The sequence below is a fragment of the Electrona antarctica genome, assembly GCF_951216825.1.
Source record: "Electrona antarctica genome assembly, chromosome: 11".
Lineage (NCBI taxonomy): Eukaryota > Metazoa > Chordata > Actinopteri > Myctophiformes > Myctophidae > Electrona > Electrona antarctica.
In genome coordinates, this window is record NC_136792.1 from 21,301,648 (window position 1) to 21,326,429 (window position 24,782).

At 40.9% G+C, this 24,782-nt stretch overlaps 1 protein-coding gene across 1 annotated transcript; it reads left to right on the forward strand.

Annotated features, from left to right (window-relative positions):
* nlk2 (nemo-like kinase, type 2) lies at nucleotides 1-24,782 on the forward strand. The gene is made up of 11 exons (XM_079514116.1): nucleotides 1-1,901; nucleotides 9,332-9,461; nucleotides 11,480-11,535; nucleotides 11,992-12,098; nucleotides 12,932-13,017; nucleotides 13,405-13,614; nucleotides 14,512-14,613; nucleotides 15,377-15,463; nucleotides 16,438-16,636; nucleotides 17,699-17,792; nucleotides 19,611-24,782. Exons 1-11 carry the CDS (start codon nucleotides 1,393-1,395, stop codon nucleotides 19,663-19,665), a joined length of 1,635 nt encoding a protein of 544 aa, XP_079370242.1. The 5' UTR covers nucleotides 1-1,392; the 3' UTR covers nucleotides 19,666-24,782.

The window sequence follows — 24,782 nt, forward strand, 5'->3', positions numbered from 1 at the left end:
GCTGGGGTTTTGTTCACCATGTTGGATCAACTGCTTCAATCAGTTGCATTTGCGACCTGTAGTTTTTTATGGTCACCTCAACGGCGACAGTTCCTAAACGTTTAGGGGCCTAAACCGAAATTAGACCCCTGTGGCTGCCAGTCCGAGCTGTCGGGTCCTCGGACCATTACACAAAGAGGATTCGGAGATACAGGCTTCCATCACGAGTTGTCCGATTGGGTACCCTGCTGGCTTCTTCCGCGGTCCTGGCAGCACCATCCGGCGAGAGAGTAGGCTACAGAAATAAACCAATCACATTAATTATTGTGTAAATAAATATATCATTCCGTTCTTGTGGATGGTGGATGTATGTCTTGGGCAGCGCAAGTGGACACTGTGTCTAACCAGCGTTAGACATGCGGGAACCGATGAGAAGAAAATGAGTTGACTCTGCCTGGAAGGAGGATTTGTTTTCGCGTTGGATTAAAAGCCAAAGGCTTCGTCGTTTTGTCCAAAATGATGTGGATTTGTGTCCTCTCGGCCGGCTGCAGTCTGGCTCTCTGACTTCAAGTGGATGGCGAGGCCTGGAGTGTATAAGCTACGTTGTGGTGGTTTAGCCTAGGCCAGGCTTCACCTCTGATTTATCTGGTCAGGAACCACGGTCTTCTTGGGACATTGCCACTGTTTAGGATATACAGGCCTATGTATAACATCTGTAATCTCCCTTTTGCAGCACAACACAAAGCTGACCGACAGCGGACACAGCTTCGGTGCTGGACAAGACCTCATGGCAAACTTGTCTGAATTTGAAAGATGAAGGCACTGTTTCCCATGTGACATTGTTTAGATAAGGGAAAGTGAATATTTGTTTTTTAGTCGTAGGGGGGAGAGGGAGATGCCACTTTGAACATGAGGGAAATATAGGGTGGCGTTGAGGGGGGTGAGGGTTGTTTACTATCTGCATGTTTTGCTTTTCATATTATTTGACAGGTGCACTCACTGGAAGGCCTATGTAGTCGAAGTCAGACTTGCATAGTGTTCCCCCTAAATGATCACGACATGCCTTCCGTTAGCAGCCAGGGCTGCAGAAGCCTAATGGTGTGCAAGCTGGGAAATTAATTTGCAGGAAGTGGGTCAAACCCTTGGAGGCTTAATGATAAGGTGGTAGATGAGAGAGGTTTTGTGTCTGGCAAAGATTTGAAATTACTGATAAGTTTGATCTTTTTAATTTTAAGCAAATCCATTTTACATCTCTTTTTAAATTTTGATGAATCGAGATACTGCAAACCATCTTGGCCAACGGTTTCCCTCTGGCCATTCATCTTCACTTTTGGAAGTGGTTTCTTTAAAGGCACACTTCCCCATCCTCTCTCTGCCTCGTCCTCGTCCATTCTATTCATCCCCGTTGAGTGAATGGCTCTTTGTGGAACGACTGCCACAAACCCAGCAAAGATGATGGCTGCTTACAACGGTGGCTCCTCGGCGGTCGCTGCCCACCATCCTCACCACCACCACCACCAGCTGCCACATCTCCCACCCCCACACATGCACCACCACCACCACACAGGCCAGCACCACCTGCAGCAGCACCCTGGCTCTGCCGCTGCCGTCCATCCTGTTCAGCAGCACACTTCCACGGCCGCCGCTGCGGCGGCGGCGGCTGCTGCTGCGGTGATGCTGAACCCAAGTCAGCAGCAACCCTACTTCCCTTCTCCTGCTCCTGGACAAGCCCCCGGACCCATGGCAGCTGCAGCACCTGCCCAGCTTCAAGCCGCTGCTGTCAAAGCCCACCATCACCACCATCATCATCAACAGCAACAACAGCAGCAGCAGCAGCAGCAACAACACTCTCATCACTTACAACCACAGCTGGATATCGAGTCTGACAGACCCATTGGCTATGGAGCTTTTGGGGTTGTCTGGTAAGTGGCCTACATTATTATTTCTGCTTGTGCAGCACCCTGTGGAGCAGACCGAGGAGAGTGACAAGGTGCTGGTGGTGTCACTGTCACTTGTAGCTCAAAACCAAAAGTACACAAAGTTCAACACCTGCAGTAGACTATAGTCGTAACAGTTGTTTCGTTTCCTGTGGAAGTATGTCTTGGTAACACAAATTCTAAAATCCCTCTTCTCTCTGTAAGTCACTTGTATTAAACATCTGATTTCCTTATTTTGTCAAGCTGCCTTAAGTTTGTATAATATATATATATATATATATATATATATATATATATATATATATATATATATATATATATATACATACATGCATTCTCTTTGTTATAACTTCATTATACCTTTATTATTATAGCAGCTTTCCAGCCAGCAGCACAAAGTTTTATACAAAAACAAGAGAATAAGCAGAGGAAGTAATTAAACAATAGTACACCTATAGAGGCGGGGCGGCGGTGGCTCAGGGGTAGAGTGGCTGGATGGTAACCGCAAGGTTGCCAGTTTGAACCTGGGCTCCCCCAGAGTTAGTGTCGAAGTGTCCTTGAGCAAGGCACTGAACCCCTAATTGCTGTGTGTGTGTGTGTGTGTGTGTGTGTGTGTGTGTGTGTGTGTGTGTGTGTGTGTGTGTGTGTGTGTGTGTGTGTGTGTGTGTGTGTGTGTGTGTGTGTGTGTGTGTGTGTGTGTGTGTGTGTGTGTGTGCGCGCATCACAATCTATGTAAAGCGCCTTGGATAAAGGCGCTATATAAATGCACCATTCTTCACCATTCTTTCACCAACGTGAAAAAAGGGAGAATATTTTAAACTACCACATTGAAACCCTTCCACATTTTCAAATCACTGTATGTAACATATTTGTTAAAAATTAAAATATTAGTGAGAATATATTTCTAGCCTAATTGTTTGCAGATTACCCTTCACAACAATGTAAACGTTTTCCACAGGAGTTCAGGTCAGGATATTTCCATAAGAATTACCTGCCTAATTAATTGCCTAAATCATTAATGACCCTAGTTTAGGACTAAATTATGATTCAAATAGAACAGCATGCTCGGGGATATGAGAGCAGTACTTGTTTCAATAATAGTTTCTCATCAGCTGTTTAATATTTAACACAGATGTGGACACAAACCTTAATAGGATTCAGAAGGCTTGTAGTTGGTTTAAACTGTGATATAATCTTAATGTCTATGCATAATGACTGAAACATTTTCAGAACATTTCTTGGAGCGTTGAGGTGAAGAGCACTTCCATCTATATCACTAGAATGATGTGCAAACCTGTATTTAAAAAAAAAGAAGAAAAATGACAATGACAGAAACCGTAGTCTAAGTCTGTTCTAGCTTATGTAGCCCTTAAGATCTTATTTGGTTTACAATTGTACATAATGAATAAACTACAAATATTAATTCACCAGTCATTTCATATAAACTGTTTAAATGGGAGTTAGGGTAAGTTGTGTAACATTGCAATACAAGTTTCTGTTACTGTTATACAGTAACTGTGATTCAGGAAAAACTCCTCATTAATAACTGATTTATTGGGCCTAGAGAACACAAGTATCTGCTAGTGCTTTCGCTGCTGAAGATTTCCACAATTAGTTCAAATAACTTAAAAGTAAAGATGTAACATTTATTTTATTTTTATTTTTTACGTTTCCAACTACTTTTGCTTGTATTTGATCTGCAGTTAGGCTAGACCTCTTTAAAGCGTACCTCGAAAACGTGTGCGTGTGTTTGTTTGTGTACATATGGGTGGATGTTTTGTATCTTTGAAAGGGCTGTCGTTTACTACTACTGTGGTTAATTAGTTGTTCATGAGCCTTTGTTTCGGCATTAGTCATAGGTGCACGTGTTGGGATCCTAGAATATCCCAGGTTGTTAGGCTGCTGCCATCTGGTTGTCTTCCCTGATCCTATTTGGAAGGTTTACTGAGGATCGTGCAGGGAGGGCTAAAGCAGAGAGGAGTAGGACAGAATGCTCTTACTTGATGTGAAAGGGAGACTTGATGTAAAAGGAAATATCTCCCTTTTCATTTAAAGAGTGAACACCTGGAGTCCCAATAAGGCACAAAGTGTTTGGCACAGGCAGCAGCATACAGTCAAGTTTTAGCAGAGCCTTCTTTGGCATAAGGTGTGACTTTTTAAAAGGCTCCCTGAGTGCTAGGTTTTTAAGTTACGGTATATTGGATACTCAAGTCCCCGCCGTTTAGTTTACTGAGAAGAAAGAAGACAGAAAGTAAGGCATTGTCTGCATTTGATCCAAGAACAATGTAGGGTAGAGTTCTTAAACACCTGACCCTTGAAGGGCACTTAAGCAAAGGTAAAAACGTTTTTTGGTGTTTCCCCTCCGGCCCCCAATATAACACTACACATTACAATTTAGTTATTTATAAGAAACTCCAGAGTGCCTCGAGTAAGAGTAAATGGCATGAACTCTAGTCAGCCAACAAACAACAGGGTAGGGTAAGCGGTCAAGAGTTCCAAACAATTGTGTGCTACAAAGTAACTAGGATAAACATGAAACCTATATTAAATATTAACATACAAGCTAACAGCAAAGGTCTTTTGTAAAGAACATGCATACATTTGGATAATGTCTACCATATCCCCCAGCAACTATACAAGCAGAAACCACCTAACTCCAAAATGTTCATACTTCACTAGGAAATGAAAAATATAACATTAGGAAATTAAGAAAACCTTATATTTTTTTTAAAACAAAGCAATACTGCCTCATAAAAGTTGCTATTGTGACTTTTTATATTGTCAGATGCTTGCATTAGAGATTAGGAGAGAGGGTTGAGTTAGCTGCTTTTGCACACAGTTTGAGGATCCAATGGAGTTGGCTGGTTTCGTCAGAAGCACTTTTTTATTGATATTATCAATATCTTTTTTAACCAACGCACAGATTTTAAGGGTGTTCAATAGCATTGATTTATGGGTTTGGGGGGGGGCTAAAACCTGAAAAATGTAATAGGGAAATAACAAAGGGATTCGTTGTTGGTTGAACATGCAGCATGCTGATGCCTTGCGAGAATATTAAAACGTTTGATTTGATCAGTCATTACTTTATTCCGACATTGGGAAATGTGTTGTGAAAGTGAAATAATTTGTTGTTCAAGCTGGCATATCCTGGCTAGCATCTTCCAGGGCTTCCGGTGTTTAAATACACCCACCATGCATTCCACAGGATGTAGCTGCACTCTGACTAGGGCTGGGCGATATGACAATCTCATATCCAGGGCTGCACACAGGCGCTACGCCAGTGCGCATGCGTCGTCAAAATTAATTCTGTGCTGTCAATCAAGCGCCGGGAAGCGCTTCTGCGTACCGCCTGCTGGGGCCGCCTAGAATGATTATTATGGCCAGAATACTAGTAAAATCTGTAGCGAGAGCATTTCCCACCGACTGCCAATCAAAGTACGTCTTGCACAGAGTAGTATAAAAGAGAGTAATGACACTCCCGTTGACTCTCATTGTAACAATGGAATAAGGAAGTGCTCATTCTATCTCAATGGAATAGTTCCAGCCATAGGAGCAATGTTTGGAACTATCGCCCATATGCACCCGCTTTGCGGCGAGATCAAAGCGTGTCACCACTCTCTTATTACATTACTCTGGTCTTGCACAAGTGCACTGGCCATTGTGGCCAATCACAGCGTGTCCTTACTCAAACGAGGGAGGATCCATTTCCATGCTGCTCGCTGCTCGCTGCTGGGAGGAGGGCGGTTCGGTTGACAGGAGTTTACTACTGAGAAATCCTGACACAAATGGTTCGGCTTCTCCGTTTCAGATGTGGAGCAAACTAAAAAGTAAAAGTTGTAAAAGGGGATGCTTTGGATGCTTTGCACTCTTCCCATTCGCCACTGTGCTTATGTTTGTTTTCCGGGTGCTGGAGCAAGTTGCTCGTGTGCGATGCCGTCTCTCACAGCCTAGGCACCGTAGCCTGGCTAATAAGCCAGACTCAAATCACACTGTCGTGATTCAGTCTGGCTTATAGGCACCAGCCACTGACTTTTTACGGGTACAGGTTTTAGTTCCGACAGTGGGAAGAGTGCAAAGCATTGCGGACTGGCACTGCTGCTGCACAACATGAAGCTTATCAACATGACAACACCGTGTCCCGACATACTGTCCCTTTATTATCGTAAATTCGGGTAGTGTACACTGTTTATTTTTGCACCGAGGAGCCATGTGTGTCTAACTGTCTGAGTCTGACTGTACGTTGCCTCGGTAAAAACAAAAGGGAAGCCTGACGTATGCTTCGCCGTACAACGTGTATGTTAAACAAATAGCTGATCTGCAAGCTCACAACGTGTCGCCTCCGCAACACGTTGTGAGCTTGTAGATCGGCTATTTAAATATATATATTTTAAGTACCTAAATATTGCTTTGATGCTCATATTATCCTTAGGAAGTATTAAGTTGTTTTTATTAGAATATGCATTTAGGGCTGGACCACACATGGACAAATATAGTTTTTCTATAAGTTATTCATGCATCCCTCTTTTATCCATCCGGCGAGACAGGTCGCCGCATTTTGGAGTACCAAGTAACTTCTCCAGGTGCTCCTCTGAGTACTAGACCAAAACAGTTGTGTGCAGCCCTGCTCATATCACGTTATATCTCATTTTATATCCTTGGCCATTTATATATGCTTTATATGCTTGGCCATCATCTGGCTACCCAGCATGCCCCAGGGTTTTGGAGGTGAGGAAGGTTTAGGCTTTTTACCAGTCTGAATTGATAACAGCCCTAACTCTGACAGCGTACATCTGTGCACGTGCCTTATTGAGGGGCACTTGAGGTCACTGTGCCATCAGGTTCATCAACTTGTCACTGTCGAGTGGAAACCTTGTATGTCTTTCTTATCGTTAACAAAATATAAAACTAGTGAAAAAAACAATATGCAAGTTCATAACACGTTGCGGCGCGTCAATTGTAAATTGGCTATTTTTATTACTTTCAGATCGTCTGGACGAACTGTGGACTCGGATAGTAACGTGTGTCATCTGAAGGCTGAGAACATGGGGCCTTATCCCTAAACGTCCATGAAAAACATTCAAATACTTCAAATAGCCCATCTACATTGACACACTGTGATCTTGTAGATCGGCTATTTGAACTATTTAAAAATGTTTTTCAAAATCGTGAAAAAAGATTTCTGTGTGCCTGGAAGAATATAAAGAATTAAAAGTTTAAATGACATGTAGGTATTACACCAATGTAGCTTCTGACAGATTTCCCTTTCATATCCAAAATTAAATATTGGTATGATTTAATTACAATTTCTATGATGTTGATTAATAAATATAGCTGATATATTTAAAAATATATCAAGAGAAAGATGTGTGTGTAATAATGGTTCTGTAAACCTGAATGCTTGTGACAGCAGCAGCAGTGCTCATACACTACTGTGCTCAATGTGCTGCTGATCAGAGTAGCTTAAATAGCAATCCTCCTGGCCATGTCCTACTAAGCCTTTCTTTAACATGCACGCACGCACGCACGCACGCACGCACGCACGCACGCACGCACGCGCACACACACACACACACACATACACTCTCTCTCTCTCTCCTCACTGTTAAGTCTACCTTTCTTCTGTCAGTCCCTCTGTCTCTTTATCTAGGCCACAGTATCGGTTTGTCACTGGCCCAAAGAATTGTTCTTTTTATTAAAGCACATTGTTTACGCTTTGTTTTTATATGCTCGAAAAATAAGAATTATTTCTAGTATGTTTATGTTGCTATTATCATTGTTCTTATTGCTACTGAAGTAACTCCTTTCCTCGAACAGCCAAACCAGATAAAGGAAAAAGTTAAATAAACTATCACAGCACTTTCTTATTGTTTTACCATACAACGGATGTATCCTCTATGTGCTACTTGATAATCACCTCACCTCCTGCAAAAGATAGTTTATATGAAATATTCAAGTAAAAGGGGGGTTGGTTGTAGTGGACACCTCATAACAAATGCTGGGTTGAATTATTATTAGACCAATATAAAAGTTAATTCTGGTGTCCCAGAACCAACATGTTCAGGCCTTGTTGAGGTCAGCTGCTACTACTGGGACCTTAACCCCTCACAAGCAGTGTTGCCAACGTGTGTGTGTGTGTGTGTGTGTGTGTGTGTGTGTGTGTGTGTGTGTGTGTGTGTGTGTGTGTGTGTGTGTGTGTGTGTGTGTGTGTGTGTGTGTGTGTGTGTGTGTGTGTGTGTGTGTGTGTGTGTGTGTGTGTGTGTGTGTGTGTGTGTGTGTGTGTGTGTGTGTGTGTGTGTGTGTGTGTGTGTGTGTGTGTGTGTGTGTGTGTGTGTGTGTGTGTGTGTGTGTGTGTGTGTGGTTTACACTTCACATAGAAGAAACAGACTGACAAATGGAAGGAAAAAGAAAATGTTTTATTGCTAAACTAGAAACGTATCCACCAGGATAGGAGCGTTTTGGGAAATATGTCAAGTAGCATTTCTTCCTCAGCCTAGAGGAATGCATGCACACAGTTTCACCACAATCGGACAAAGGTTCTTCCATGGCCTCTAGGGAGTAACTATGCATACAAAGTTTTACACAGATCGGTGCAGTTATAGGTAAAAACACACATGGGCCAGTTATAGCGTCACCATGAAGCTGATGTGAACATTTTCAAGTGGCATTTCTTCCTCGGCCTAGTGGGAATGTGCAATGTTGTGCATGCAAAGAATTGCCAGTTCATCGTTGGCATCCAGGGAGTGTGCACAGTTTGGCATCGACCGGGCGAACGGTGGCGGAGATTATTTGTAGTAATTGTGCTAATTGTCTGTCATTAGTGCCATCATTCAGGCCATGACATTTAACCACTGAAGCCAAATACTTCACCGTAAGACTAATATGCAACACGTTATGAGCTTGTAGAATATCTGTTTTCACTAAGAAAAAGTTGAGAATTCCTTTTTATTTGTTTTATTTAAAATGTTCACAATTTTCAGCAGTTCTTTGAAGATGTACCTCCTGCCTTGTATTGAATGTACTAATGGTTTTCCAAAGTGGGACATGACATGATACTTTGTCCTGTGTTTCAGTTTTATTTGTTTACGGTACATCATCACCTCAAAGTGTCTCTGTAATAGGACAACAAAAATCAAGGACACACACATTACATTAAACGCCATTAACAATAAAGAGACAATATGACGTAATGAGGCACATTATGACGTAAACTTTCCCTTCATTGTCAATGGCATTTACAAAACAAACAAACTAAAGACAAACATTAAACCTGTATATAGGAGGGGCTAGCGCCCCTCAAAAAACATGGACAATGCAAAAACAAAATCCTGTTTAAGTGTGAGGCATTTGCACACCACCACTGCCACTGGATTAATGAGGACTGACTTAACTTTGTCTTCCTATCTCTCCTCACACAGGTCAGTTACAGACCCCAGAGATGGAAAGCGTGTTGCCCTCAAAAAGATGCCCAATGTCTTCCAAAACCTTGTTTCCTGTAAGAGGGTGTTCAGAGAGTTGAAGATGCTCTGCTTCTTCAAACATGATAATGTGAGTAGCACCTGACATTGTCCTGCACAGAAGCCTAGATTATTTCCTCCTCCTGTAAAATGTCTTCTTCGTCATTTATGCTTAAAGGAGAATTCCATGCTAGAAGGCTTTCTTACCTTTATTTGTAGTTGTTACGTCCCCACCAAAGAGGTCCAGGTGTTATTTTGTGCAAAACCTCCTTATTGGCTATTTCCCCTACCATAAGCCCTAAATTAATTGAATGGGAATTGAATGGGGCTATGGGGTGTTATGCTAATTCGCTTATTTCCATCGCTCAAAATTATTATTATTTTTGTATATATCCTCTCTTTATAATGTAAATAATATCCCAAGCGGCACACTTTACTACTTATTTCGATGGATATAAGCGAATTAGCATAACACCCCATAGCCCCATTCAATGCAATGCAATTCATTGAGGGCTTATGGTAGGGGAAATGGCCAATAAGGAGTTTTTGCACAAAAAAACACCTGGACCTCTTTGGTGGGGACGTAACAACTACAAAGAAAGGTAAGAAAGCCTTCTAGTATGGAATTCTCCTTTAAGATGCACTTGTTTCCCTGTTTGTTTTTTTGAGACACAAACATTGGCTTGGGATTGGCTGATCACCCCATAGTGATGATTTGATTGGCTGAGCAAAGCTAAAAGTGAGGGAAGAAATGTGAAGACAGAAAAGTGAGGACGCAAATTGTGTTTCTGCTGTCAAACTGTTAATTACACGACGTTGGACTTCTGACATTTATCTTATTGGCCCCTCAGGTCGTAAACTCGAGATAAACGAAAATATTTAAGGATGTGATATTGAATCCATTAAAACCGGGAAAGCATCTGTGTCATTTTAGATTTTTGTGTTGGCTATAAAAATAGCAGATGTACAAGTTCCGTGACTACTGATTTAGAGGTGATTGTGCAGACACAGAGAGGTGATTGTGCAGACGTAGAGAGGTGATTGTGCAGACGTAGAGAGGTGATTGTGCAGACACAGAGAGGTGATTGTGCAGACACAGAGAGGTGATTGTGCAGACACAGAGGTGATTGTGCAGAGAGGTGATTGTGCAGAGAGGTGATTGTGCAGAGAGGTGATTGTGCAGAGAGGTGATTGTGCAGAGAGGTGATTGTGCAGACGCAGAGAGGTGATTGTGCAGAGAGGTGATTGTGCAGACGCAGAGGGTTGATTGTGCAGACGCAGAGAGACAGAGAGGTGATTGTGCAGACGCAGAGAGACAGAGAGGTGATTGTGCAGACGCAGAGAGACAGAGGTGATTGTGCAGACACAGAGAGGTGATTGTGCAGACGCAGAGAGACAGAGAGGTGATTGTGCAGACGCAGAGAGGTGGTTGTGCAGACAGAGAGGTGATTGTGCAGACGCAGAGAGACAGAGAGGTGATTGTGCAGACGTAGAGAGGTGATTGTGCAGACAGAGAGGTGATTGTGCAGACTCAGAGAGGTGATTTCGGACAGGTTCTTCCCACAGTGAAGCCAATAGTAAATTGCTATTCTATTATTATTATATTCTAGAGTTGAATGGAAACGGGAAGCTGGACAATGAAACATAGATTCTGAACATCGTTTTAAAACTTGGTGTCACAGCAAACCCATCAGAATTCAACACTTCTCCAACCCAGAAATATGTCAACATTTTGCATGACATTTATTTCCCTGTGTATTTTGTCCTGTCCTGATCCCCAGGGCGTTTGGGGGGGGGGGGGGGGAATGTATTACACGTTGTACTCGACTAAAATCAATTTGACATTTCCTATTTTGTTAAATCTCATTGTTAAGGCTCACTTCACACAGAAGAACATAATACAGTACATAACGTATATAAAATAAATAATACATGCTGCGCATAAACCTTTAAGACCTTTAAGTGAAGGATTGGGACACATGGTCAGATTTGATTTAACAGTAAAAATGGTTTTATCTTCATCCAACTGCAATACTTAGGCACAAACGCATGCACACACTGAATCTGTATTCCGTAGGGGTTTAACTTGGCCTTGTTCTCTGTCCACAGGTATTATCTGCTCTGGACATTCTACAGCCTCCACACATTGACTACTTTGAAGAGATGTATCCTTCAATATTGCATTTGGCCAGTATTAAGCAGCCCAATTACATCTGTCTTTGTTCATGTCCTGGGACTTCTGTATGACCGTGATTCTCTAGAAAGTATATACAGTTGGAGGGGGTACAGCACTTTGTAAACAGCTACTGTATGTCACATTGCATCGTTATACATGTTATACAGGGTATAAAGCTTTTTTTGAAACAAATTGCTTTTTTTTGCAGTCACTTTGGGACAAATGGCAGCTTTTTTTTCAAGACTATTTAAATGGTATACAAAAAGACATGGTTTAACATGAGCAAAACCAATTAAGATTATTATTAAAAGTTAGATGAAGCCCATGTGAGAGTGTTGTTGTGGCACAGTGGCACGTAATTATTACTTCAGGCCCTTTAGTCCCTTCAATAGCTTCTTTTAGTAAACGCTTTGCTTTATTGTTGCCTTAACTAGCCATTTTACAGCTATGTGGTGACTGAATTGATGCAAAGTGACCTCCATAAGATCATTGTATCACCACAGCCTCTAAGCTCTGACCATGTCAAAGTCTTTCTTTATCAGATCCTCCGAGGTAAGTTCGCCTGCCCTGTACAGTAGCTCTCATTAATGAAATTATTTGATGTTCATCAAACATTTACTACCTAATTTATTCCTACATTGAAATGAAATATACTCCTGTGCATTTGGTATATTTGGAAAATGATAGCTTAGATTAGAGAACTTCATTTTGTTGTAAATGGAGGGTTACATACAGTCAATGCAATAGACACCTGTGCAGCACTGTTGCATGCAAAGTCAGTGCCTAGTACATGTGAATTCAAACCAGGCATCACCCACAAATGATGCGAAATCATGACACTGCGATATAATGCAACATGATTGAGGCAGAACGTATTACCCGAGTATTTGATAGCGAGTCTATCTAACCAGCTGATCGCATTTGTTTTCCATTAACATTGCTACAATATACTATCAAGCTTTTCCAGTGGACATTTATGAGGAACTGTAGACTTTACAACTATGTGACAAGAACCTTGGGTTATGCAATACCAAACCCACATTTTAAACGCTGAACTATGCCTTTAAGGAGTTGATCCAGGTCAACATAAAGTCTGTCTGTCTGTCTGTCTGTACAATTTACAATTTAGGCATTTAGCAGACGCTCTTGATCCAGAGCGACTTACATTAAGCAAGAACAAAAAAGCATGGGAATACATCACATAAAAAGCATTTATCATGAAACATGCGTACCGTAAGCTAAGAATGTAACAGTGGAATATCTATATAATGAAGCTATACATATATACTATACTATGCTATACATATGTTCTGTGTGTCTGTCTGTGTCTGTGTGTGTGTTCCTGGTCTTTTAATTCGTTGCCGATGGTTTGCTGTTCCCTGCAGGACTTAAATACCTTCACTCAGCAGGCATTCTACATCGAGACATCAAACCTGGAAACCTCCTTGTTAACAGCAATTGTGTGCTGAAGGTGCGTTTTGACATTGCACAGCTGTGATTATTGTAAAATGACGGCAACATATTAATGCAATTTTAAGATTCTAGAATCTAGACAGCTACAGCTATATAACTATATTCCACAATATATTATATTCTTTTCAAATGTTGCCAAAACCTAAACGGAACATTTTTCTATCTTATGCGTTGAAGCAAATAATAACTAGATCATAAAAGGTATCTGCATCACAAATTACCATTATCAAGATTGCAGCAGAAACATCACTATTTATTCAACATTCTGCATTTATGCAATGCCAGGAATGCCTGTTTTCACAACGTGCAAAATGAAAGAGATTTAGTTTAGTCTGAATGAACAGATCCCTTCAGTTGTCACAGTCTGTGAACTATTGTCCTCCAGATCTGTGACTTTGGTCTTGCGCGGGTGGAGGAGACCGACGAGTCACGCCACATGACTCAGGAGGTGGTGACCCAGTACTACCGTGCCCCAGAGATCCTCATGGGGAGTCGCCACTATTCGAATGCCATTGACATCTGGTCGGTGGGTTGCATTTTCGCTGAGCTGCTGGGACGACGCATCCTCTTCCAAGCCCAAAGTCCCATTCAGCAGGTAACTGACCTGAACACACACAACCACCTATACAGACGCATAGGCTAGCACAACAATAAACACACTTCCCATTGTCTTTTGTCATTCAAAACCGGGTGTTTATTACGGCTGTTCACACACTTTAAGACTCTACCTACATTGGCCTGTGAGATGGTTAGTTGGCTGGCCTCCCCAGGTGGTGCTGCCACTGGCTAGTAGGTGTTGATGCTGCTTGTCATTTTGGCAATTACATTTCTGACTTACGTTACATCCTCTGCTAGTGCAACACATGTTGTTTTCCTCTTGTGAATGAGCTAATATGATATCCCCCCCCCAAAAAAAATAAAATAAAAATAAAACTGATGTCAGCCCCTTCACTCTCCTTCAGCTCTCCTCTTCCGGTGGTGTTCCTTTGTTTTCATTCCTAATAACAACACGGTGTAATAGGAGTTGCCGACAGATTCAGCTGCAGAGCTCTGAATCTGCCTTGAGGGGGGGTTGTAGTGTTAACTATGAATATTAAATAGCATGGTGATTGCTGTGTATTACTTAACACATTATGGATAAATATTACATGCCAGTTACATCATTGCAGTGGGTCGTAAAATCACAACTCGATATTCAAACCTATAATATTGCTCCTGCTGTACAAGGTCATTTAAAAACAAATGTAATTCCTGGATCTGTTGGGGGATCTAATGGTTTAAGAAGACACATCTCAAGCTCTGGTTAACCCTGCTGGAGAGGTTATTTCCTAGATTAAGAAAGTTCGTTTTTATACTGCAGTACATTGAAACTATACACGCTATAAAAGTAGGACAAAACGTGAATCACTCCAAGAAGTTTGAGCCAGTTAGGAATGATTATCTCTTCTGAGAATGTAATGAAACAAATTCTAATGTTACGCATTTATCTTAGCTGGATTTGATCACCGACCTTTTGGGGACTCCTTCTCTGGAAGCTATGAGGACAGCATGTGAAGGCGCACGCGCGCACATCCTCAGGGGACCTCATAAACAGGTAAACGATGGCTACATGATGCATTGCTAATTGATTGATTTGAAATTGTATTGTTTGTAGAATGGGTACAGAAAGTTCAACGACAGTACAGGTCAATACAAAATCTGCTACTGATGATAACGCCAGCAAAAGCACTAAGACTTGTTTACATCAGGGTCCTCCATTTTCAATTCATCAGAATCATTTAAAGATGTAGATATACACTTATATGCAAAAAAAGGAAATAATCAGGAAATCATCATGCCGGTGCGACGGATGTTTTTGCAATGACGTCATCAAAACGTGTCACCTATCACACACTGTCCGATGGAAACCCTGAATGTCTTTAATTAAACAATGAAAACACAACTCGTGTAAGTCATGTTTGGGAGGGAAAGTGTTAAGAGCGGTTTTGAGTCTAGGGATTCACATTTCTTAATGGCTGTTGGTAGGGCATTCCACATTTTAGTGGCATAGGAGCCAAATTAATTTAACCATTTGTTGGAGCCGAATCGGGGTTGAACGTGGTTTGTGGTACTCCCTCTGGTGTTGTGACCATGGACTTCGTTGACATTAAGGAAGTATTTTGACAGGTACATAATATGCTGGCCATCTCTACCTAGAAGGGAGAACGCTGATGTTTGGTTAGGCAGAGAAGCTTTCTCCTTCTGAACACTGTTCATATTAAGACATTCAGCCAGGACAAAGAACGTGACTGTATTCCTCTTAACAGATGATGCTTGCATACTTGTATCACATCATGACCTGTTGAATTATTTCCCAGCCATCCCTTCCTGTTCTGTATACTCTGTCAAGCCAAGCCACACATGAAGCTGTGCACCTTCTTTGCAGGATGCTGGTGTTTGACCCTGTGAGTGGTTATTAATTCACTTTGACTTTAAATCTTTATATACTGTACATTTATTTATCTAAATTAAAGGTAGGGTACGTTTTTAAACACTAACACAAATGTGTTTTTGTTAAACTTAAAGCTCTACATTTTGATAGTAATCATTGCTGTAGAGCAGTGGTTTTCAACCCTTTTCATGTCAAGGCCCATTATCTATGTGGAATTTGAGCCATGGACCACCATTTGATGAGATTTATCCTCTCATATCCAAAACTTAGTAGATTTTGTTATCGGAACATTTTGTTAGGAGAGATACAGTAACGAACATTGAACAAAATAATAATTTTTCTACATTCTCTAATTGTGTAAACTTCTCGTAAATTAAGTAATATTTAACAAAAATGTAACTCATTTGGTTTCATTTTACGCTCTCAAGAGTTAAAGATCTAATAAGGGTCCATTTGCTTACCAACTCTGCATCATTTAGCTGGGGATCACCTGGAACCTCCTCAAGGACCACTGGTGGTCCCTGGACCACTGGTTGAAAACCACTGCTATAGAGTGTTTGTTCAGTAGCGGGGTCCCTGTCTCTAAACAGAACATACATTTTCAGGTGGGTTACCAATTTCAGCCAATCAGGAGAGAGTACCAATTTGTCAGCTTTGATCTTCATAGTGTTCCAGTTTCAAATTTGTCTGCTCATTTGTGTGTGTCGTGTGTGTCATCGCTTCTAATTGCATTTGTTTTTCCTGTAGGAGTTCTCTCTCCTGATTTATGAAATTGGTATCCTGAGCTGAAAATGCACAAACCCTGTGTGGTTGTTTTGCTGGAAAATATTAATAACATTGTCATTATACATAATACAAACACTCCATCCATAGCAATGATTACTATTAGAGTTGTGCCGATATTCATATCAATTTAAGTGTCCTTGACAAGAAAATGTTTGAGAATCACTGTTTTAGGAAGTCTGACATCTCTGTTCTGATCTTCAGTCGAAGAGGATTTCAGCAAAGGACGCCCTGGCTCATCCTTACCTGGATGAGGGCCGACTGCGATACCACACCTGCATGTGCAAGTGCTGCTTCACAACCTCCTCTGGTCGCGTTTACACCAGCGACTTTGAGCCTGTCACCAATCCCAAGTTTGACGATGGCTTTGAGAAGAATCTCAGCTCTGTGCGGCAGGTCAAGGGTGAGTTGGATTATGTCTCCTACTTAACCCGAGATCACATTGTGATTTACATCTCATTTGCAAGTGAGCCATGACGACCAGGGGGGGGGGGGTGGTGTGTGTGTGTGTGTGTGTGTGTGTGTGCCAACTTCGAGAGTGCTTGACCCACTGACTGAAGGCTGAAGCTCCCCTCCCCCTGGTCATTTTGTCACGTATAGGCACACACCTTTACGGTGTTCACAGAACAGGTATTCAAATGCTAATACGGTGGCTTTGTTCCAGTGACCGCACGGTTCATTCACACTCCGTCTCCTGCAGCAACACAACACTAGTCAGCGGAGAGGCTTTACTGTTGATCATGCTGAAATGTTGAAACAAGATGCTGAAACAATTGAATGTGTTCGTTAAATGTTGTGAACTGAAAGCGCATACCACTGTATTTATTAGCAAACTGTAAATAAAGTAGGGGGGGGGGGGGGGGTGTGTGTGTGTGTGTGTGTGTGTGTGTGTGACTTATGACTAAATAATAAGCTGGGCTTTAAAACAATGAGGTGATACAAAATGGACATGTTTACCACTTGGGGCGGCAGTGGTTTAGGGGTAGATTGTCTGGTAGAACAGCCAGATGGGAAAGGCTCCCCCAGAGTTGGTGTCGAAGTGTCCTTGAGAAAGATGCTGAACCCCTAATTGCTCCTGATGTACAGGTTGGTGCCTTGCGTGGTTTCCTCCACCATCGGTGTGTGAATGTAATGCACAATCTATGTAAAGCGCTTTGGATAAAAGTGTTATATAAATGCACCATTTACCAGCTGCTGCTATTCCTTTAGCTGGTCTTTATAACATATGCTGGTGTATATTATACTGAATGGGTGGATTTGGGTGGCTGATAAATGACCCACTGTGCTGTAGCTAAGATTTATGCAGATGTCTGGTATGCTATGTTCATGTATAACAGTGTCTCTTGTGATCACATGGTGCTGGGGAGTGGCAGGTTGGTGGCTTTACCCTTGGCCAGAGACATGGTGCTGAATGTAATCATAACTATACATTAATGTGGCTGATGCCCTTTTCTGTTCTCCACAGACATCATCCATCAGTTCATCTTGGAACAGCAGAAAGGGAACAGAGTACCTCTCTGTATTAACCCACAATCAGCTGCTTTCAAAAGCTTTATTAGGTAAGAGGAATGCTCTGTTTGCTTTTAGCATAGTCATTCTCAACCAGTGGAACAAGATCAAAAACGGGCTTTCTGGATATTTTAACAGGGGAATATTGTGTTATCTATTATTTGATTGTGACTTCATGGAGAAGTTAGAATGTAGAGGCCAAGGTAAACATTTCACACTTTTGATGAAGTTCAAGAAAGTAACACAGTGTTCCTCTATTAAAAGTGCTTTGTCCATGAAGTGCCCGGGGTCAGTTTTGGTGTGAAATGAGCACAGTGTGTTCTTGGATAATCTAACATATAATTAAGGGAATGTCTGTCTGTATGAAACACTGTCTGTCTCCTCCCTGGCTGCACCAATAGCTCTGAATTTCCACACGGACATTGACCATTACCTTATGGAGGTCAACGACGCCCTTTTTTCAATTTAACAAACTTAACGCTGTTAATTACATTTATTAGTGAATTAATTTTCCCCATTGACTTATAATGGCAATTTTCTCTGGATTCCTTGGGTCATGGAAAGGCCAGGAAAGATTTTCCACCATTTAGAATTTTCTTCAAAACAAACTTTTTGCTCTTCCACCTACAGATTTGATCTAAATCTCACAAATTGGTACACATGATCTCTGGTCTATCTGATTAAAACACAACAGGCAGAATTTTGATAGTCTGTATCGTTCTGCCATAATCTGCTTCCTGAGTTAGTGGGAGGGGCAAATGTTTATGTCCAATCCACCCCAACCTTTAGGTTAAACACATGTCGAGGGTGGTTTAAAGGGTAAGACCACTTTTTAGAGGTTTGGGTTGTTTTCTTACATTATTATGGGCAAACTAGTCCATTCCATGATTTATTTCGCTCCGTTGTGTTGTTTATTAGCAATTTAAGAAATAAAAATCACACCTGTGTGAAGTGAGTGGTGCAACTCCGTGTGGGGGTCCCCGGGGGTCTCCGGAAGTTCCAGACCCACAGGACCACAGCCAGGGGTCCCCGGGGAGTCCCCGGGGGTCCCCGGGGGGGTCCCCGGAACATCCCGACCCACAGGGCCCAAGGGGCCAGGCCGATTCCGGCGAGCTGCCCCATGTCCGGAACGGTTGAGAAATGACAGAGTTACCGTGTGGGGGTCCCTCTACTGTACCCGGCCTCTACAGTACTGTACTGTACTGGCACACCCGAAATCATCATATATACAGTTAATATGTGCGTGTGTGTTTGTGTGTGTGTTAGGTTGCGCACAGGTGGTGAAAAACAACCATGCTATTATGTGCTCATACCCACCCTTTTCGTGCTCATACCCACCCAGACAGGCACCCACACACATAGCTCCGTAAGGGAGTGGTTGCACCACTCAAAAAATAGGGTGATAGGGTACGGAACGAAATAAATCATGGAGTGGAGTTTGCCCATAATAAGGTAAGAAAACAACCCAAACCTCTAAAAAAGTGGTCTTACCCTTTTAATAGACAGAGACAAAAGCAATTCCGTTTTCATCCATAGGGGGTGCCGCAAATACCCACACTGTACATTTGGTTTTCATATATTCGAACGGGTACAGACTAGTCTTAATAATTTTTGATTTAGCCGTTTACAAAAAAGTCTAGACAAAACTAATCAACAAATTTGGATATTGAATTACAAACTATAACACCATTTCTCCATAATGTACTTCTATTCATGTGCTGTAAATGACAGTTGAAGATGTATTATTCTGTAGTTGTAATATAAATATAGAAAATATATCATATTTATATTTTAACATAAGTGAAAAACCTAGTTTGCGAGTCGATGAGTAGTTGAAATAAACATTGTATTTTTTTGTCTCTGTATAGTTCCACAGTGGCCCAGCCATCTGAAATGCCCCCATCTCCACTGGTGTGGGAATAGCTACTGTTGCAAATGTCTTCTCACTGCTACTGCAACTGACAAAGCTGCTGAACCGGGAACAAGAAGGCACCTGACAGAATGAACCTAGTTTCCAACCCCTAATCCAGAAAGGAGCGTGTACCAACTCTCTCGCACCGCATGCACGGTTCCTTTTTTGTTTTAATTTGCACGCAAAGTTTGAATGAACATAACTTTGTAATCTTATTATACTTCTGTTCATAGGGGTTTGCGCCCATCCAGTGCACATCCCCTCTCAGAAAGGAGGTCGGAAATGGGTACAGTTCTGTTATTCCCTTTTCCCCCAAAACTGCGTAGCATTTCACTGGAGAGCAGGACAGTGTCCTACCTGTGTGTGTACATTCATAGTGAAGATGAAAAATATAAAAGAAATAGTATAAACCACTGATTGTTGGATATTAGACGGTTTTGTATGCAAGTGTATAAAAGCAATGCTTTATAGACCAAATCAGAATGTTTATATGTAAATAAATACGATAATTACCACTTCCAGGTTGATAAGCCACCTGGGAGCTTAAATCGTTAAATCTAGAAGGAGAGGGCGCTACGAGGCATGGACAGGGATTCGATAGCTATTGTAACAAAGAGTTTTATTTTTTTTATGCGGTTGTCCGGGAAAAAAGTCTTTTTAGACTGGTATCTTTAATTGGAATCGATGTTTACTGCCCTACAAGATTAGACCACACTGAATTCAACCAGCCGCATAAATGTTGACTATAATAGTCAGTCAAATGTTCGCTAATCAAAGTTTACTTTATATTCAGACAATCTATTTAGATTTCATATTCAAGCCTTTACAATGTACTCTATTGGCTCAGCCAGACCCTGTTTCTGTGTGTCCGTCTGTGTATTTGAGGCTAATCTTGGAAACAGATGGAACGATCGGCACCAAACCTTTGTGCATACAGACACAGATCAAGGAAGTACATCCACTCCAATTTTTCTCATGGTGGTGCTATACCAGCCCGCTTTACATTTTGTTCATTAACTCTTGAACCAGGTTGTTCAGCCTGGATTCGTAGGACGATGATGCACCGGCACATATAGGCCACGCCCATTTTTGCCTAACCAGATATTCTGCTATTTTGCATTTTCTTCAAAACGCACTTTTTGCTACTCAATTTTGTCCAGAATTCACACAAATTGCTACACATTATCTCTGGGGTCATATGATGACCAGAGTTTTTCTATGCCATTCCAATTGGCTATATTTGCCTTCCAAAGTTTGTGGGAAGGGCCTGTTACAAAAATGCCAAAAATCATTAACACGTTGCTCAATCTACCCAATTTTGAATTCTCTACATAACGAAGCACCTAAAGTAACTTCACTTAAGAGTGATGGGGGGGGGGGTGCCACAAATGCTCCAATATCACTGTTTGTTGCAGAAACATGTTTTGTGAGAGGGGCTATTAAAATGCAAGAACCCAATACATTGTGGGAGGGGCTATTAAAATGCAAGAACCCAATATCAACCCCAAATTGAAATCACATGTTGAGGGACCTCTTTAGTGCACACCTCCAAATTTCACTTATGGCCATAGGGGAGGGAAGTGTGACCTAATACAAAATGTTGCTCCATACGGATATTGTAGAAACTATTTTCCCCAGCAGCTTCCTCTGGTCCAATCCATGGCTTCCATAGCCCTTGGTAGGCCACCTGGCCTGGTGGTGATATTTGCAGGAGAGCCCCTTTCTACTGCTAGGTTTCATTTTTACTCTTGTTGAGGACATTAGTTGCCAGTTCGGCTCAACAGAACATATACATTTCTTTTAAAGGACACCCTGTTCTAACATGTTTTAACTTCATACAAACTTAAAATGCAAACCCGAAGCTAAACGATGTGTAGAATATTTTTTTACTTGTTTTCATGTGCCTACACTGAATTCAATACTTTCATTCGGGTGCAGGAACAACTTATTTTAAATCTTTACACGTACAGTACGTCTCAATTTTGGCGTGCTTAAAAATTAGGCCAACAATTTTGCTATGATGAATAAATGTTTTCTAGCCAAAGATTAGAGCAGTGGTTCTCAACTGGTTTTGCACTAGTACACAATTTTATGTTGACCATGAAGTCAGGAGTCAGGACCCAATATATGATATATTTATTTTTTCTCTATTAAAGGTGTTTTTTGTCTGTGACCCTGTCCCTGTCAACATCTTACAGTCCACTTTTTGTCCTGAACAACTGGTTCAGAAACACTGGATTAGGGGCCACATGTAAACGTGCATACGCTTATGAGTATAAATGCAGTGCAAGTTTTACACCCTTATGCTTGCATAGATTGTCAGTGGTAAATCTATGCAAGTTTTATACACAACAACGTTTTGTCTTTTGTTGTTTAGATCATTTGCTGGCCCAGTAATTGCAGTTTTAACTTAATACCACAACTTTAAGCAAAAGTTACTACCCCATAAAACGCCAACATAAATTGATTGGGGGGGGGGGGGTGTAGCAGGAAATATTTTATATATGTATATGTATAGTCTAGTTTTATTTCTGTTTGAAATGAGAACAATGAAACATAACATTGATCAGACTTGAAGATTTTTACACTGAATCCACTTAGCCACAGCACAGTTATCTACCTGGAAGTTAGTCTTTTATTGTGTATTTTGTTTTGTTTTGTACTTGCCTGTCAAAAGCTACCGGTATACATTTTAAGAATGAAACGGACATTCCCCATGCAGTGTTACATCACAAATGTGTCTTTCATTCTTAACCACTTAAACCCTACCCTATACCTAGTTGACCGGAGTCCCCCTGGGCTCTATACTAGGTCTGCTCATTTTTCACATCAACATCTCTTTGCCAAAAATGGCCAATCTACAAGCTTACCATGCTTTGTGATGCGTTGTGAAATGTGACCTTGTAGATCTGCTATTTTTGGTAAGTGTTTGCCCTAGAATAGGGATGCTAGGGTTCATGTGGTTAAAATCAGGCAAAAAAACTGAAGTAATTTGACCTCTTTCCCCAACAACAAAATGCAGTTCATCTCATTTCCATAGGTCTACATACAGTTGGAGGCCATCGATATTGTCCTTTTCTTTTTGCTGAGGTTTGCGTGATCTGCGCGAAAGGACAGTTAACCCATTTTGGGCGGGAACCCCTTTTGGTGTTTTAAACATTGTTATAATTTAGCTATTGAAAAATAGCAGATCTACAAGCTCATAGCGCGCCACCGAGTGGCGCGCTACGAGCTTGTAGGTCTGCTATTTTTGAAAAATCGTGAAAAGGATTTAGAAGGATTTTTTTTTAATTTTGAGGTCAGGCCTAAATGGGTCAAATGATAAGGGACAATATCGGTGGCACCCAACTGTAGTTATTTATTTATAAAGGAAGGAGTTTCCTGTAGGACATGAAAACTTAACAATACGGCTGAAGGTATATGTGACCAATGAACTGCTGTTAATTTATGTTATGTGATGTATTGCTAAACACTTACAGTATGAGAAACATACTGTCACCTCAATCAGATTATTAGTGGTTTTTCACTGAAGGAATGTACCATGTGTTCTCTTTCTGTGTGCCTGATTAGGACCCCACCAGACAGTTAACCAACCTGCATTCACAACCAAGAGCGTCTCAGCGCATAAAATGTGAACACACTAAAAAGTGCAAAACATATTGTCACTTAAGAGTGGTTTTGGAATCTAAAAAAAGAGTAAGATTTGAATATATACTAACAAATGTAAGAAGTTAGAAATGTAAAATATTGGGAATTGGAGCAGACAGTTCATCAGGGTATTCTGATGTCAGTTGACACAGCATGAGAAGCAGCCCATAAATTACTGTAGTCTCAAGGAAAGAAAATAGTAATTGCATGTCTAATCTGGCCATTCCTATTTGGACTAATAGGGCAAACATGTCAGCAATATAATTTGTATATGTGGTCTTGATTGTGTCAAATGTTCATTCATGCATTGCATTTAATGATGGGGTCCTCACTGTATTACAGGAAGCAAGTAACATGTTATTGAAGCATCTGTTCTTGTGTATATGATTTATGATTTTTAATAATTGAAGCCTAATTTATACTGTCGCAAGATGGTGTCGCTTGTCGAAAATAGCCAATCTACTTCTACAAACTATGTTTTGCATCATCTGCCATACTCTCTTCATGAATACCCACCCTACTTCCACACTCCTTCCAAAAAAGATTTGAAGTAAATTATTTAATATATTTAGACTTATTTTCTATTCCATTTTTAGATGATTCTATGGCATGCATTCTCGCAATTCGAAGTTTCATATGTATGTGTGCATATATGATTAAAAGGGGGGACATTTTAAGCAAATCTACAGAACACAAAAAACCTTCCTCAATACTGCTGGTAAGGTTTATTGCCATGCAAATTTCTAGGGTTGTAAAGTTTGTTATTTTCAAGACTTGCATATAAATGTAAATATTTGTTGATTTCAATGCTGTGAGTAGGTTCTGTAGAGCAGCAAACGCAAACTAATGATGATTCACAATGTACAACAGTTATGTTAATTGTATGTTGTATCACTTGTGTGGACAACAGAGTTGTGGGTGATACCTAAACTAGAAGTATTTACTTTGTTCTCGTCATTTCTTTGATTAGCAGAACACTACTGTGTGTATATGTATATAAAAAAAGGATTCACCATGTTGGTCTCTACCTCTTGAACTCAATAACTTGGTTTGTGTACCTACACAGGTTCATGTTTTCTCGTGGAGATTGGTTGTTAACCACATGAATGTCCATTCAGGCTTTTATATTGAAAATGATCAAATATTGTCCCTGTCCTTTTCCCTCACCATCCAGCCAATCTGACACTATCTAAATGAAAACTATTCACCTACAGTTTTGTTATCAGACCTTTGTATTTATGAACCTAAGCAACAGCCAAGTTTCCTGACTGTTAGTCAACTTTGCATTATATTTGATAGGATACAGCAGGGAGGGGAAGTAATTCACATTAGCCTCTGATGGTTGCGTTCAAATCTCAGTGAGAAAGGGATTGATTTTCCATACTACTAGGGAAGTTTATATAATACAGTTCCAAGTACATAAAATTAACCTTGACAGGAATTCAACTTGTATAAAGAAAATAAATATCATCCTATTTCA